This window comes from Engystomops pustulosus, chromosome 10 (assembly GCF_040894005.1).
Source record: "Engystomops pustulosus chromosome 10, aEngPut4.maternal, whole genome shotgun sequence".
Taxonomy (NCBI): Eukaryota; Metazoa; Chordata; class Amphibia; order Anura; family Leptodactylidae; genus Engystomops; species Engystomops pustulosus.
Genome location: NC_092420.1, coordinates 90897874 through 90915554, shown reverse-complemented (window position 1 = coordinate 90915554; position 17681 = coordinate 90897874). Strand labels below are relative to the sequence as shown.

The 17681-nt window shown below is 47.8% G+C and overlaps 1 protein-coding gene across 1 annotated transcript; it reads right to left on the bottom strand.

Moving 5' to 3' along the window:
• Positions 1-5351: 5351 nt before the first annotated feature.
• Positions 5352-16010, bottom strand: LOC140104276 (G-protein coupled receptor 54-like). Its single transcript, XM_072127746.1, has 5 exons — positions 13984-16010; positions 11664-11788; positions 10942-11077; positions 7927-8165; positions 5352-5910 (listed from the first exon to the last, which is right to left on the bottom strand). Exons 1-5 carry the CDS (start codon positions 14246-14248, stop codon positions 5536-5538), a joined length of 1140 nt encoding a protein of 379 aa, XP_071983847.1. The 5' UTR covers positions 14249-16010; the 3' UTR covers positions 5352-5535.
• Between the last annotated feature and the right edge of the window lie 1671 nt (positions 16011-17681).

Genomic DNA, 17681 nt, shown 5'->3' with positions numbered 1-17681 from the left:
CAGAGGAGTCTGGAGGAGGAGGAGGAGGACAGAGGAGTCTGGAGGAGGAAGAGGACAGAGGAGTCTGGAGGAGGAAGACAGAGGAGTCTGGAGGAGGAGGACAGAGGAGTCTGGAGGAGGAGGACAGAGGAGTCTGGAGGAGGAGGACAGAGGGGTCTGGAGGAAGAGGACAGAGGAGTCTGGAGGAGGACAACAGAGGAATCTGGAGGAGGAGGACAGTGGGTTTGGAGGAGGATGAGGACCAAAGAGTCTCAAGGAGGACCGAGGAATCTGGAGTAAGAGGACAGAAGGGGCTGGAGGAAGCGGACAGAGGAGTCTGGAGGAGGAGGAGGACTAAGGAGTCTGGAGGAGGAGGACGACAGAGGAGTCTGGAGGAGGAGGAGACAGAGGAGTCTGGAGGAGGAGGAGGACAGAGGAGTCTGGAGGAGGAGGACAGAGTAGGACAGAGGAGTCTGGAGGAGGAGGACATAGGAATCTGGAGGAGGAGGACAGAAGAGTCTGGAGGAGGAGGACAGAGGAGTCTGGAGGAGGAGGACAGAGGAGTCTGGAGGAGGAGGACAGAGGAGTCTGGAGGAGGAGGACATAGGAATCTGGAGGAGGAGGACAGAAGAGTCTGGAGGAGGAGGACAGAGGAGTCTGGAGGAGGAGGAGGACAGAGGGGTCTGGAGGAGGAGGAGGACAGAGGGGTCTGGAGGAGGAGGACAGAGGGGTCTGGAGGAGGATAGAGGGGTCTGGAGGAGGAGGATAGAGGGGTCTGGAGGAGGAGGACAGAGGGGTCTGGAGGAGGAGGACAGAGGAGTCTGGAGAAGGAGGACATAGGAATCTGGAGGAGGAGGACAGAGGAGTCTGGAGGAGGACAGAGGAGTCTGGAGGAGGACAGAGGGGTCTGGAGGAGGAGGAGGACAGAGGGGTCGGGAGGGGATATATTTGAGATGAGGAAGAATTATGCAGGTGGGTTGTCACTCATAAGGAGACTTACTAAATGCTATGCAAAATCAAAGTTGATGTACTGACAGTATAGGGAAAGTGATACTGTGCATCGGTGACCAGACATGCAGAGTATACTATACTATGACCTGATACTGAGGATACATAGAGAAGTGATAGTAGTAAAAATCTATACAAAGAAGTGATATTGTGCTCTCTAAGTGGATCCATTACATAGCTTTCACCTTTAATGAAATCACTGAAGGGATATTAAAGATAATAGCACAATCCAGAGAACAACATACAAATCAATAAACTATTAAGTATATGTTTGTGACATTTCACTGCCATGGAAAATCTGCAATACTCATACCCCATGCTCCATTACCACAGAAACCTAATGGAAAATATAACTACTATAATACTGCCCCCTATATACAAGAATATAACTACTATAATACTGCCCCCTATGTACAATAATATGACTACTATAATACTGCCCCCTATGTACAAGAATATAACTACTATAATACTGCCCCCTATGTACAAAAATATAACTACTATAATACTGCCCCCTATGTACAAGAATATAACTACTATAATACTGCCCCCTATGTACAAGAATATAACTACTATAATACTACCCCTATGTACAAGAATATAACTACTATAATACTGCCCCCTATGTACAAGAATATAACTACTATAATACTGCCCCCTATGTACAGGAATATAACTACTATAATGCTGTCCCCTATGTACAAGAATATAACTACTATAATACTGCCCCCTTTGTACAGGAATATAACTACTATAATACTGCCCCCTATGTACAAGAATATAACTACTATAATACTGCCCCCTATGTACAGGAATATAACTACTATAATGCTGTCCCCTATGTACAGGAATATAACTACTATAATACTGCCCCCTATGTACAAGAATATAACTACTATAATACTGCCCCCTATGTACAAGAATATAACTACTATAATACTACCCCTATGTACAAGAATATAACTGCTATAATACTGCCCCCTATGTACAAGGATATAACTACTATAATACTGCCCCCTATGTACAGGAATATAACTACTATAATACTGCTCCCTATGTACAAGAATATAACTACTATAATACTGCCCCCTATGTACAAGAATACTACTATAATACTGCCCCCTATGTACAGGAATATACCTACTATAATACTGTCCCCTATGTACAAGAATATACCTACTATAATACTGCCCCCTATGTACAAGAATATAACTACTATAATACTGCTCCCCTATGTACAAGAATATAACTACTATAATACTGCCCCCTATGTACAAAAAATATAACTACTATAATACTGCCCCCTATGTACAGGAATATAACTACTTTAATACTGCCCCCTATGTACAAGAATATAACTACTATAGTACTGCCCCCTATGTACAAGAATATAACTACTATAATACTGCCCCCTATGTACAAGAATATAACTACTATAATACTGCCCCCTATGTACAAGAATATAACTACTATAATACTGCCCCCTGTGTACAAGAATATAACTACTATAATACTGCCCCTGTGTACAAGAATATAACTACTATAATACTGCCCCCTATGTACAAGAATATAACTATTATAATACTCCCCCCTATGTACAAGAATATAACTACTATAATACTCCCCCTATGTACAGGAATATAACTACTATAATACTGCCCCCTATGTACAGGAATATAACTACTATAATACTGCCCCCTATGTACTGGAATATAACTACTATAATACTGCCCCCTATGTACAGGAATATAACTACTATAATACTGCCTCCTATGTACAGGAATATAACTACTATAATACTGCCTCCTATGTACAGGAATATAACTACTATAATACTGCCCCCTATGTACAAGAATATAACTGCTATAATACTGCCCCCTATGTACAAGAATATAACTACTATAATACTGCCCCCTATGTACAGGAATATAACTACTATAATACTGCCTCCTATGTACAGGAATATAACTACTATAATACTGCCCCCTATGTACAAGAATATAACTGCTATAATACTGCCCCCTATGTACAAGAATATAACTACTATAATACTGCCCCCTATGTACAGGAATATAACTACTATAATACTGCCTCCTATGTACAGGAATATAACTACTATAATACTGCCCCCTATGTACAAGAATATAACTGCTATAATACTGCCCCCTATGTACAAGAATATAACTACTATAATACTGCCCCCTATGTACAGGAATATAACTACTATAATACTGTCCCCTATGTACAGGAATATAACTACTATAATACTGCCCCCTATGTACAGGAATATAACTACTATAATACTGCCCCCTATGTACAGGAATATAACTACTATAATACTGCCCCCTATGTACAAGAATATAACTACTATAATACTGCCCCCTATGTACAAGAATATAACTACTATAATACTGCCCCCTATGTACAGGAATATAACTACTATAATACTGCCCCCTATGTACAGGAATATAACTACTATAATACTGTCCCCTATGTACAGGAATATAACTACTATAATACTGCCCCCTATGTACAGGAATATAACTACTATAATACTGCCCCCTATGTACAGGAATATAACTACTATAATACTGCCCCCTATGTACAGGAATATAACTACTATAATACTGCCCCCTATGTACAGGAATATAACTACTATAATACTGCCCCCTATGTACAAGAATATAACTACTATAATACTGCCCCCTATGTACAAGAATATAACTACTATAATACTGCCCCCTATGTACAGGAATATAACTACTATAATACTGCTCCTATGTGGCAGAATTTAAAACTACAATACATAGAGCTCCTCCTCCTCTTATATATTGCAGACAATTGGGACATATTTTATATTCTCCTTTAATGAATAGATAGAATAGAAATACAAAATATAGATTTCTTACAGACAGGACACAGAACATTCTTTTAAAGTAGAAAATCACAATTTTTATGGCAAAATCCTTTATAAATATTGGGCAGTGATGAGGGGGTTACCATACCTGAGTGAAGTTGGCCCCCCCACCTTGTTCAAATCAAACAAAATAGGTGTCAAACGTTTGTGCTACGTTTGTGCTGGTTTGTGTAGCAGAAATTTTTGTTTGTGCCGCCATCGTTTTCGAGATTTTAATGAAAGTTTACAGAGGTCATCAGAGGTCAACCAGCCCCCCCACATTGCCCAAATCAAACAAAACTGGTGCCGAACAATTCTGCTACGTTTGTGCTGGTTTGTGCTGCGCAAATTTTTGTTTGTGCCGCTTTTGTTTTGAATATATGAACAAAAATTTAAAGTTCAAAAGTTCAAGCAGCCCCCCCACATTAACCGAATCAAACAAAACTGGTGTCAAATGTTAGTGCTACGTTTGTGCTGGTTTGTGCAGCAAAAATTTTTGTTTGTGCCGCTATAATTTTTAAGGTATGTTCAGGTGTTTGAAGTGTTTAGGATGAACTGGTAAAAAACAAACCTAGTGACACTTCCCTGGTTTGATCACCAGGGGGAGCTGGCAAACACATTGGGGCAGATTTACTTACCCGGTCCGTTCGCGATCCAGCGGCGCATTCTCTGCACTGGATTGGGGTCCGGCCGGGATTCATCAAAGCAGTTCCTCCGCCGTCCACCAGGTGGCGCTGCTGCGCTGAAGTCCGCTGGAATGCCTCGAAATACACCGGCCTATCCAGGATGAAGGTGAGTGAAATTTTCGCGACACAATTTTTTTTTTAAATGCGGCGGTTTTTCCGAATACATCGGGTTTTCGTTCGGCCACGCCCCCCGATTTCTGTCGCGCGCATGCCGGCGCCGATGCGCCACAATACGATCGCGTGCCCCAAAAACCCGGGGCAATTCAGGTACAATCGGCGCAAATCGGAAATATTCGGGTAACACGTCGGGAAAACGCGAATCGGGCCCTTAGTAAATGACCCCCATTGTACTTTGGAAGAAATGAACTCTGATGACCTCTGCAAAAAAGTATGAATATATTAAAAATGATAGCGGCACAAACGAAAATTTTTGCTGCACAAACCAGCACAAACGTAGCACTAACGTTTGACACCCGTTTTGTTTGATTCGGTTAATGTGGGGGGGCTGCTTGAACTTTTGAACTTTCATTTTTTGTTCATATATTCAAAACAAAAGCAGCACAAACAAAAATTTGCGCAGCACAAACCAGCACAAACGTAGCAGAATTGTTCGGCACCAGTTTTGTTTGATTTGGGCAATGTGGGGGGGCTGGTTGACCTCTGATGACCTCTGGAAACTTTCATTAAAATCTTAAAAACGATAGTGGCACAAACGAAAATTTCTGCTGCACAAACCAGCACAAACGTAGCACAAACGTTTGACACCAATTTTGTTTGATTTGAACAAGGTGGGGGGGCCAACTTCACTCAGGTGGTTACCATGGGGCACCCTCAGTCCCCCCCCCCCCCCTCAGGCTGTGGGTGAATCTTCCTGATGACTTGTTACATGTTCGTTGTTACAATGTATCACTTGTCATGTCCTGTCCCACAATGCTTTGGTCATTTCCTTGGGCTCATTTAACCCCTTCACTTCACCTCCTGGTTGGTGGACTCCATAGCCACAAACTTCATCTCGTTGTGGACGGTCCCGGAGGTGACGCTCCCGTCCCGCACTTTGCTCCGGAACATGAAGGGAAAGGCTTTCCTGAAGGATTTCCTGAAGCTGGCGCCCATGAAGCCGTAGACGATGGGGTTGATGGAGGAGTTGGCGTAGGACATGCAGTTGGCCCAGGTCTTGATCTTGTAGGTGGCGTAGTTGGCCTGGAAGCCGGGGTAGAATCCCTGGAAGAGGCTGAAGAGCTGGATGGGGCCCCAGCAGATGGTGAAGAGCAGGACGATCACGATCACCATTTTGGAGATTCTGCTCCGCATGGCGATGGTCCTCTCAGAGAGAAGCTGCACCTGAGGAGGAGCCACACAAAGTCTCAGATACTTCTAGATACAATCATGCTCTGTACTGCACTCACATCCAGAGCTGCATAAACCAGTGTTAGGTATTGTCCCTGGAGAGATGGGTAATTACACCTTTGTGTATGTTGTTAGTAGCAGCAGGACTGTGATATATGGACTCACACTGCTGTGCTCTGTGCAGGGAACTGCTCCACAGCCAGCAAGTTATTGTGTAATTAATTATGCGGTTTATATAATCGTGCTTCATAATACCGAGGTCTAATATTTAGTATGGTGACACAATGGGGCAGATTTACTTACCCGGTCCTGTCGCGATCCAGCGGCACGGTTTCCGACGAGGATTCGGGTCTTCCGGCACTTCACTGAGGTCATGCACCCGATGGCCACCAGGTGTCGCTGCTGTGCCTAGGTCCGACGAGGTCCGCCGGAGTTCACCTGGTTCTTCTAGGGGCATGTAAGTGCTTGATTTTTCGTTTTTTAAATTCTGTGGTTTTTCCGAATCCCTCGGGTTTTCCGTCGACCAGCCCCCATCCCCCCCCCCCCCCCGATTTCTGTCGCGTGAAAGCCGGCGCCGATATCTGATCGCATGCGCCTAAATCCCGGCAAAACGGAAAAAGTCAGGAAAGTGCGGCCGCGGAGCCCTTAGTAAATGAGCCCCAATGTTGCACATTTACTAAGGTCCTTGTGCCAGTTTTCTGTCGGACTTTGCCCGATCTTTTGAGTGCAAACTGCTTGCACATGTATTTAAGAAGTGTCCGGCTGCACTATTCTGCATGCGACATAAATTTCTGCACTGCAGGGGGCGCTCTGGTGCTCAGTCGGACCGCGCGCCACATTTAGCATGCAAAGTCCGACAGAATTGTGTCGCACACCCTATGTTGAAGGTGCACCAAAATCAAGTTGGAGCACTCTGTCGGAGCAGTGCAGCAGGCGCCAGATTCATGAAGGACAGGCGCCAGAAATCCTGAATCTGACGCCCCCTGTGCACCACACAGGACACTGCAGAAATGTGCCCCAATATCATTGTTTGAGTATTTTATCCCATTGTCTATCGATTGATTCATTGATTTTTGGAGTCACCAGAGACGTTTGATAAATTCAGGTCAGGGGAGGATTCATAGGCAGCGTAGTTTCCTGCATCCGGACCCCCAGTCTGCTCATCCATTAGGGTCTGACTACAAAAGACTGAGGGTTCAGGTCTCATTGTGGTCAGTGATTTGTTAGCTCTTTGTCTTAGAGATGTTTATTCCACGGAGAGACTAGAGCACAGGAATATTTGATACACAGAGTTTCTGCACCGGTCTGATGGGTTCTCTCTCTGTTACAGCATTTCAATCAAAAACTGGACATTACTAATGCAAAGCCAAGTGCAGGCAGTACTATACACAGGCCCTGGATTGAGGTGTAACCGCACCCGTAAGTGTAGTAAGTAGCAGCAAGGCTGTGGAAAGTGAAATCTTATTCCAGGTTTGCAGCTTCAGCAAGTTTTCCGACCGAATTTTTCAGCCTGAAGAGCTTTCCGCTCTGTGTAATGTACTGTCCCACAGCCCCGCCCCCTGCTCTGAGTATCCAATTAAATTTCTGATACAGCTTCTACCTAGAGCAGAGAGGAGGGGCTGTGGATCAACACATTGCAGAGAGCAGAAAGCTCTTCAGGCTTAAAGACAGAGCTGCAGAGATGGATTGTAACTTTTCACAGTCCTGCTGCTACTAACAACATATAAAAATGTGTGATTCCACAGCTCCTCCTGGACAACGCCTAACACTGACTGTAGCTTTGTATGGTCAAAACTGCTGGTAGATTCCCTTGCGCTGTGCCTTGATTACCTGCGCTTGGCGATCACTTCAATGCACAATGTGTGTGGGGTTTTTTTCTGCGCCAATTATTTTTCTCGCTTGTGCATCGATATAGACTTTCCACTAGATTGTAAATGCAGCTTTGGTTGTGACTGCAGTATGGCACACTGTTTGTATATGGGGGAGGGGCAGCACACCGTTCTCCGCTACCTGGTAGTTGTTGTCCATGGGCTCCACCACCGGCCGTCCCACCCTCTTCAGCATCAGGGAGTAGCACAGGCAGATGGTCAGCAGCGGCAGGAGGTAGACGGCCAGGAACTGGTAGAGGATGCACGCCTTCTTCAGGGCATCAGAGGGAAACTGCTCAATACAGTAAGTCCTCGGGCCGTACCAGTAGCCGAGCTGAATCTTCTGATAGGGAATGATGGGAGTGGAGAGCAGCAGAGACCCTGCGGGGGGAGGGGATGACATAGAGATTCACTGTACACAGCACTGCCCCAGGAGAGAGCACACAGGCTGCCAGGAAGAGCTGACAGAGGGACGGGGGGCTATAGTGTTTACCCAGGGAGATACTATGGCCAGAGAGCAGCCTCCAGCACAGAGACTGCACAGGATGAAGAGACTGCACATTGTGACTGCACAGGAGGAAGAGACTGCACAGGAGGAAGAGACTGCACAGGAGGAAGAGACTGTACACAGCAACTGCACAGGAGGAAGAGACTGTACACAGCAACTGCGCAGGAGGAAGAGACGGCACACAGTGACTGCACAGGAGGAAGAGACTGCACATTGTGACTGCACAGGAGGAAGAGACTGCACAGGAGGAAGAGACTGCACAGGAGGAAGAGACTGTACACAGCAACTGCACAGGAGGAAGAGACTGTACACAGCGACTGCGCAGGAGGAAGAGACGGCACACAGTGACTGCACAGGAGGAAGAGACGGCACACAGTGACTGCACAGGAGGAAAAGACTGCACACAGTGACTACACAGGAGGAATAGACTGCACACAGGGACTTCACAGGAGGAAGAGACTGCACACAGGGACTGCACAGGAGGAAGAGACTGCACACAGTGACTGTACAGGAGGAAGAGACTGCACACAGTGGGGGTCATTTACTAAGGGCCCGAATCGCTATTTTTCGCCGGGTTTCCCGAATATTACTGTTTTGTGCCGGTTTTCCCTGAATTGCCCAGGGTTTTTGGCGCATGTGATCGGATTGTTGCGTATCGGCGCCGGCATCGGAAAACCCGACGGATTCAGAAAAAACGCTGCATTTTTTTTAAAAAAAGTGTCCCTTGACACGCGCTTACCTGCACCCAGGAAGAGGATAGTGAACTCCGGTGAACTCCAGCGGACTTCAGCGCAGCAACGACACCTGGTGGACATGGGGCGCACTACCTTAGTGAATCCCGACCGAATCAGTGTCGGAGAACCTGCCGCTGGATCGCAACTGGACGGGGTAATTAAATGTGCCCCAGTGACTGCACAGGAGGAAGAGACTGCACACAGTGGGGCAGATTTACTTACCCGGTCCTGTCGCGATCCAGTGGCGCGTTCTCTGTGGAGGATTCGGGTCTTCCGGCAATTCACTAAGGTAGTGCGCCCGATGTCGCTGCTGCACTGAAGTCCGTCGGAGTTCACTGGAGTTCACGATCCATTGGTGGGTGCAGGTAAGTGCGTGTCAAGCGACACTTTTTTATTTTTAAATACGGCGGTTTTCCCGACTGCCATGCCCCCGATTTCCGTCGTGTGCATGCCGGCACCGATGCGCTACAATCCAATCGTGTGCGCCAAAACCCAGGGAAAATTGTCGCAAAACGGTAATATTCGGGTAACCTGTCAGAAAAACGTGATTCGGGCCCTTAGTAAATGACCCCCAGTGACTGCACAGGAGGAAGAGACTGCACACTGCAACTGCACAGGAGGAAGAGGCTGCACACAGCGACTGCACAGGAGGAAGAGACTGCACACAGTGACTGCACAGGAGGAAGAGGCTGCACACAGCGACTGCATAGGAGGAAGAGACTGCACACAGCGACTGCACAGGAGGAGGAGACTGCACACAGTGACTGCACAGGAGGAAGAGGCTGCACACAGTGACTGCACAGGAGGAAGAGACTGCACACAGCGACTGCACAGGAGGAAGAGACTGCACACAGTGACTGCACAGGAGGAAGAGTCTGCACACAGTGACTGCACAGGAGGAAGAGACTGCACACAGCGACTGCACAGGAGGAAGAGACTGCACACAGCGACTGCACACAGTGACTGCACAGGAGGAAGAGGCTGCACACAGTGACTGCACAGGAGGAAGAGACTGCACAGGAGGAGGAGACTGCACACAGTGGGGCACATTTACTTACCCGGCCCATTCGCGATCCAGCGGCGCGTTCTCTGCACAGGATTCGGGTCCGCCTGGGATTTAAGATGGTAGTTCCTCCGCCGTCCACCAGGTGGCGCTGCAGCGCCGAAAATAATCTTAACGCCCCGGAATGCACCATCCCATAGAAGGTGAAGGTGAGCGCTCCCCAAGCGACACATTTTCGGTTTTTAAATGCGGCGGTTTTTCCGAATACGTCGGGTTTTCGTTCGGCCACGCCCCCCGATTTCTGTCGCGCGCATGCCGGCCCCGATGCGCCACAATCAGATCGCGTGCGCCAAAAACCCGGGGCAATTCATGTACAAGCGGCGCAAATCGGAAATATTCGGGTAACACGTCGGGAAAACGCGAATCGGGCCCTTAGTAAATGACCCCCAGTGACTCCACAGGAGGAAGAGGCTGCACACAGTGACTGCACAGGAGGAAGAGGCTGCACACAGGGACTGCACAGGAGGAAGAGACTGCACACAGTGACTGCACAGGAGGAAGAGACTGCACACAAGGACTGCACAAGAGGAAGAGACTGCACACAGTGACTGCACAGGAGGAAGAGACTGCACACAGTGACTGCACAGGAGGAAGAGACTGCACACAGTGACTGCACAGGAGGAAGAGACGGCACACAAGGACTGCACAGGAGGAAGAGACTGCACACAGCGACTGCACAGGAGGAAGAGACTGCACACAAGGAATACACAGGAGGAAGAGACTGCACAGGAGAAGACTTCTCACAGGAAGGAATAGACAGGGGGAAGAGACTGCACACAGCGACTGCACAGGAGGAAGAGACGGCACACAGTGACTGCACAGGAGGAGGAAGCTGTTACACTGCCTTCTTACCTATCCAGATGCAGATGCTGACCATCATGGCCACTCTGGGGGTGCGGTGCCTCAGTGACCTCAGTGGATACAGCGTGGCATAGCAGCGGTCTGCACTCATGGCCGTCAGGGTGATACACGTGGCCTGGACTGTGACCTGCAACCAATCACACGGTGACTCTACATTTATGAAAGTGCTTGCGCCAGTTTTGTGTCGTGGCTGCGCTATATCCGATGCGCCACAAAATTCTGCACATAAAGGTGCGTCCAGTGCGGAGATGGAAGAGTGCGCCACATTTATTGCTGCGGCTCAGCAGGATTATATTTCATGCTCCATGGTAAAGGTTCTCCACAACAAGGATGGTGACACTTCCCCCGCACTGCAGGGGGCGCCAGATGAAGAAGGGGCGGCAATCCCTGGACACGCCACAGTTTGCACTAGTTTTGATCCTTGTGCCTATTGTATCTATGAGATGTTATATACATATAATCAGATGTATAGATAGAAGAGTCCTCACAGCTCAGGACTTGTTACACATGTAGCGGGTTGTCTCGTTTGCGCCCTCTAGTGGCGAGTGGTGGAATGTGGCCATGTTAATGACTTCATTGTTAGGTGTGTATATGGATATACAGAGAGCTCCCCCTAGAGGCGGCTGTAATTTCAGGGGATTTAGAGCTCTGTATCTGTCCACTATAAGGAAATATTATGTGAGATGTGATGAGGATGCGCCGCGACCTCTCACCTGCTGGAGATACGCCACAAACTTGCACATGAAGTCTCCAAAGACCCAGCTGGGCAGAGGGTAAAGGGTGGCAGTGAAGGGCACGCAGCACAGCAGGAACATGATGTCGGTGGAGGCCAGGTTAGCTGAGGAGGGAAGAACATCATAGTCTTTATAAATATCTGCTTGCTGTCAGTCAATGTCATTATCCTGGATCCATGCTTTACACTGCAGCTGTTCTCCATTAGGAAACAATAGATTTGTGGCACAAGTGTCCGTGTATTGTCCATCGTGGGCTGCGGAAGAACGAGATTTAACCCTTTGCCGTTGGGAGCCGCACTGCCCCTATCATTTTTACTACACAACACTGAGGATCAGTTACTCCAAAGATGGTAGGAGGCTCCATTCACTATACATTACACTGCAGCTCCCTGTGACTGTTCACTATGTACACGTGTAGCCTGTACTGCCCCCTGCTGTAATACCAGCTCAGTGCATCAGGATCCAGGATAGAAAGATCATAATATAAGGAAGTGACTTACTGCCACCTAGTGGTAACATCACATAACGCACCCATCTACCTACACTACAACATATAGGGGGTCATTTACTAAGGGCCCGATTCGCGTTTTCCCGACGTGTTACCCGAATATTTCCGATTTGCGCCGATTGTACCTGAATTGCCCCGGAATTTTGGCGCACGCGATCGGATTGTGGCGCATCGGCGCCGGCATGCGCGCGACGGAAATCGGGGAGCGTGGCCGAACGAAAACCCGACGTATTCGGAAAAACCGCCGCATTTAAGAACCGAAAATGTGTCGCTCGGGACCCGCTTACCTTCACTCAGACGGCCTCGGTGAATTCCGGCGCGTTAAAATGCTTTTCAGCGCAGCAGCGCCACCTGGTGGACGGCGGAGGAACTACCTTATTAAATCCTGGCCGGACCCGAATCCAGTGCAGAGAACGCGCCGCTGGATCGCGACTGGACCGGGTAAGTAAATGTGCCCCATAATAATATACATGAGTACCTCTCTCTGTTATCAGCTATTTAAGGACAGGGAGAAGGGCAGGGGGTACAATCTATTACTCTCTGTTATCAGCCATTGCATCCCAGGGAGAGGAAACAGTACAGGGGGGATACAATCTATTACACTCTGTTATCAGCCATTTCATCCTGGGGAGAGGAGACTGTACAGGGGGGGATACAATCTATTACTCTCTGTTATCAGCCATTACATCCCGGGGAGAGGAGACTGTACAGGGGGGATACAATCTATTACTCTCTGTTATCAGCCATTACATCTCGGGGAGAGGAGACTGTACAGGGGGATACAATCTATTACTCTCTGTTATCAGCCATTTCATCCTAGTGAGAGGAGACTGTACAGGGGGGATACAATCTATTACTCTCTGTTATCAGCCATTTCATCCTGGATAGAGGAGACTGTACAGGGGGGATACAATCTATTACTCTCTGGTATCAGGCATTTCATCCTGGGGAGAGGAGACTGTACAGGGGGATACAATCTATTACTCTCTGTTATCAGCCATTACATCCCAGGGAGAGGAGAATGCACATGGGGATACAATCTATTACTCTCTGTTATCAGTCACTACATCCCGGGGAGAGGAGACTGTACAGGGGGGATACAATCTATTACTCTCTGTTATCAGTCACTACATCCCGGGGAGAGGAGACTGTACAGGGGGGATACAATCTATTACTCTCTGTTATCAGCCATTTCATCCCGGGGAGAGGAGACTGTACAGGGGGGGATACAATCTATTACTCTCTGTTATCAGCCACTTCATCCCGGGGAGAGGAGACTGTACAGGGGGATACAATCTATTACTCTCTGTTATCAGCCATTACATCCCGGGGAGAGGAGACTGTACAGGGGGATACAATCTATTACTCTCTGTTATCAGCCATTACATCCCAGGGAGAGGAGACTGTACAGGGGGGATACAATCTATTACTTTCTGCAGCACAGTACTGTCTGACTCTGCATGATAAATGTGCTGCACGTTTCAAATCTGCACCGGGCGGCCCTTTATGTGTTTCGTGTTGGGTATAGAGCAGAGCCTACAAGCAGTTTACACTGAAAAGAATGTGCAAAGTCAGACCGAAAACTGGCGCAGGGTAGTAAATTTGTTAAGTAAATTTGCCATAGAGTGGTGTCAGGAGCTGCGACACATGAGCTTACAAACCAATAGTGATCTCTGGCTGACAGCAGGGAGCAATAGCTGACATTTAAATAAAGACTTGCAAGTTTGGGACCCAGGAATAAACCTGGCCATGAGATTGGACCCTGAACCCGGAGATGGGACAATGACTTACCGATGTAGAAGTTGGTGGCTGTTCTCATTTGTCTGTGTTTAGAGACGACGTAGATGACGAGAGCGTTCCCTATCAATCCCACCAGCATGATGAGGGCAAAGAAGAGGGGCACCAGCCAGGCGTCTGTGAGGAACGGCGGGGGTCCCGGATCTGTCCGGTTGACCAGGGATTCATTGGTTCTGCTCTCATTCCACAGGTCGCTGCCATTAATGTCCTCCCACGACAGGTTCAACATCTCACTGAGCGTCCCCTCCCCCAGCGCCATTGACAGCCCAAAACAGGACCAAGAAATCCAAGATCCAACCCAGTAAGTCAGTGGAAACTCCAGCAGTGTCCAGATGTAATAGTCCAATGCTGTCTCAATAACTGGACCTCATCTCCTGCAGATGTCTCAATAACTGGACCTCATCTCCTGCAGATGTCTCATTGACTGGACCTCATCCCCTGCAGATGTCTCAATAAATGGACCTCATCTCCTGCAGATGTCTCAGTGACTGGACCTCATCTCCTGTAGATGTCTCAGTGATTGGACCTCATCCCCTGCAGATGTCTCAATAACTGGACCTCATCCCTTGCAGATGTCTCAGAGATTGGACCTCATCCCTTGCAGATGTCTCAGTGACTGGACCTCATCCCTTGCAGATGTCTCAGAGATTGGACCTCATCCCTTGCAGATGTCTCAGTGACTGGACCTCATCTCCTGTAGATGTCTCAGTGACTGGACCTCATCCCTTGCAGATGTCCCAGTGACTGGACCTCATCTCCTGACGATGTCTCAACAACTGAACTTCATCTCTTGCATATCCACTAGATGTTTCAATGTCTGGATCTTATCACCAGGCATCCTGAAGAGCTCTCAGTGTCTCGTCCTCATCTCCTAAGACCTAAGCTCCTGTAGATATTTCAAAGATTGGACCTCATCTTCTGTAGATTGCTCAGAGAACAGTCCACAACCTCTGTAGCTGCCTCAGGGATGGGATCTCACCCTCTGTAGCTGCCTCAGGAATTGGATCTCACCCTCTGTAGGTGTCTCAGGGATGGGATCTCACCCTCTGTAGGTGTCTCAGGGATGGGATCTCACCCTCTGTAGGTGTCTCAGGGATGGGATCTCACCCTCTGTAGGTGTCTCAGGGATGGGAACTCACCCTCTGTAGGTGTCTCAAGGACTGGTCCTCAGCTTCTGTTGCTGTTCTCCGTGTTTTTTAAATGTCTCGATGACTGGTCCTTATGTTCTTTAGATGTCTGAGTGACTGGTCATGATGTTCACAATGTCCCAGTGACGGGTTCCCCATGTTCTTTAGATGTCCCAGTGAGTTGTCCTCATGCTCTGTAGACGTCCCAGTGAACAGTCCTTGTGTTTTTTTTAGATATCCCTGTGACCGGTCCCCATGTTCTGTAGATGTCTAAGCAGCTGCTCCTTGTGTTCTGTAGATGTCCCTGTAACTGGTCCTTACGTTCTGTAGATGTCTCAGGAGCCGGTCCTTATGTTCTGTAGATGCCTGAGTAGCTGCTCCTTATGTTCTGTAGATGTCTCAGGAGCCGGTCTTTATGTTCTGTAGATGTCTCAGGAGCCGGTCTTTATGTTCTGTAGATGTCTCAGGAGCCGGTCCTTATGTTCTGTAGATGCCTGAGGAGCCGGTCCTTATGTTCTGTAGATGCCTGAGGAGCCGGTCCTTGTGTTCTGTAGATGCCTGAGGAGCCGGTCCTTGTGTTCTGTAGATGCCTGAGGAGCCGGTCCTTATGTTCTGTAGATGCCTGAGTAGCCGGTCCTTATGTTCTGTAGATGCCTGAGGAGCCGGTCCTCCTGATCTTTCCTCTTGCAGTCTCCAGGTTGTGCGTTCGTCTGCTCTGAACTCTCCAGTGTTTTATATTTGAAGTCACACGTGGAATGTGAGCGGAGCGATACGGTCTCGTATACAGTTTCCAGGCAACAAACCCCGTGCTCACGGATGATGGGCGCCTGAATAGGACATCGACCTGCTCCACGAGAGCGTCACCACCGGAGCCGAGACATCCAATCAGTGCAGGAGAGACGCACACAATGCATTGTCTTATAGGAACAAAGTCACACTCCCTGTAGCCCCCTCCTCCTCCGGACACCCCAGAGAGACCACCACAGACCTTAAAGGGATGCTCTATACTTATGTAGGTAGCGCTCTCCAGAGACTACCACAGACCTTAAAGGAAACTTACCATTTGATTTGATGCATTATGAAGCAAACATACCTTATGTATACATTATGTAGCTACACTGATGCAGGATCATATCTTGGTTAATCCCTGAGTTGAGTGGTTTTCCTGAAAAAACTATTATAACATCCAGGACTTTGGCAAAGCTGGGTCAGGCTGGCTGACATAAACACATTACACGGAGCTTCTAAATATAAATGGAGGTTAGTCAAGACATGACTAATCAACCTGAGCTGGATCACTCATACACAGCAGCTGGGGGAGGGTGCAGCAATTGATTATTCTGCCTTCAGGCACAACCCAGGGATTACATCATCATCTCCTGCAGAAAATAACTCACGTGGTAGGAGAAGCACTGGAGCAGCCAGAGAAGCGACAGAGCTTCATTATCATCATGTTATATTTGTTTTATCAGCAAAAACGCTCAGCTCAGGGATTAACCACCATATGATCCTGCATCAGTGTAGCTACAGCATTATTAAGGTATGTTTGCTTCATAATGCATCAAATCACATGGTAGGTTTCCTTTAAGGGAATCCTCTATCCTGATATAGATAGCACTCCCAGAGATTACCACAGACCTTAAAGGGATCCTCTAGCCTGATGTAGATAGCGCTCTTCAGAGTCTTAAAGGGATCCCGTAGATGTCATTTATAATTTTTATATTCACTGACAGAAGACAGAAATATCAGATACAAATCTGCAGGACAAAGAATCACTATAGATGAGAATGATCACACAGGGTGCACACCCGGCAGTGTCAGTGTGAACTGTGGATTCAACATTTAATATGACCCTAATGTGTGAGATACAGTGATGAGCTCCAGGGCTGAGAGATGATGGGAGTGACACATTCATCAGGACCGCGCTACAGTATTCAATAATCTGCAGCACTCTGCACAATAGTACACACTCCATCACTAATGAGAAATGTGGGCCATTGTGTGTGACAGGGAGATTAGATTGGGAGTTCCTGCAGTCAGGGATGATGGTAGTGAAACACTTTGTGTATCGTAGTGAGATTAGATTGTGAGCTCCGGGGGTGTGGGATGATAGGAGTGATACATTGGGGCTCATTTACTAACGGTTGCGGATTGCACTTTCATCAGACGTTTTCAGGGATAGCGCAGATGTGACAGGTATTTAACAGGTGTCTGCGCCATGATTGTGTCGCAAGCAATTGTTTTCTGTCGCAGCTTCGCTGTTTCCATTCGGCACAAATCAGGGGGTTGTGCCATCAGACGATCTGACATGGGATTTAACTTTATTTTGTCGCAAGACAATGCACTTACGTGCACCAGGAAGAAGAAGGTGTACTCCACCGGACCTCAGCGGGGAAGCGACAGATGCAGGGAAATGGACTCGCGACAGGAACGGGGAAGTAAATCTGCCCCATTGTGTGTGGTAGGGAAATTAGATTGGGAGTTCCTGGGGTCCGGAATGATTCATTGCGAGAGATACAGTGATTGGATTGTGAGCTCTGGGAGTGAGGGATGATGGGAGTGATG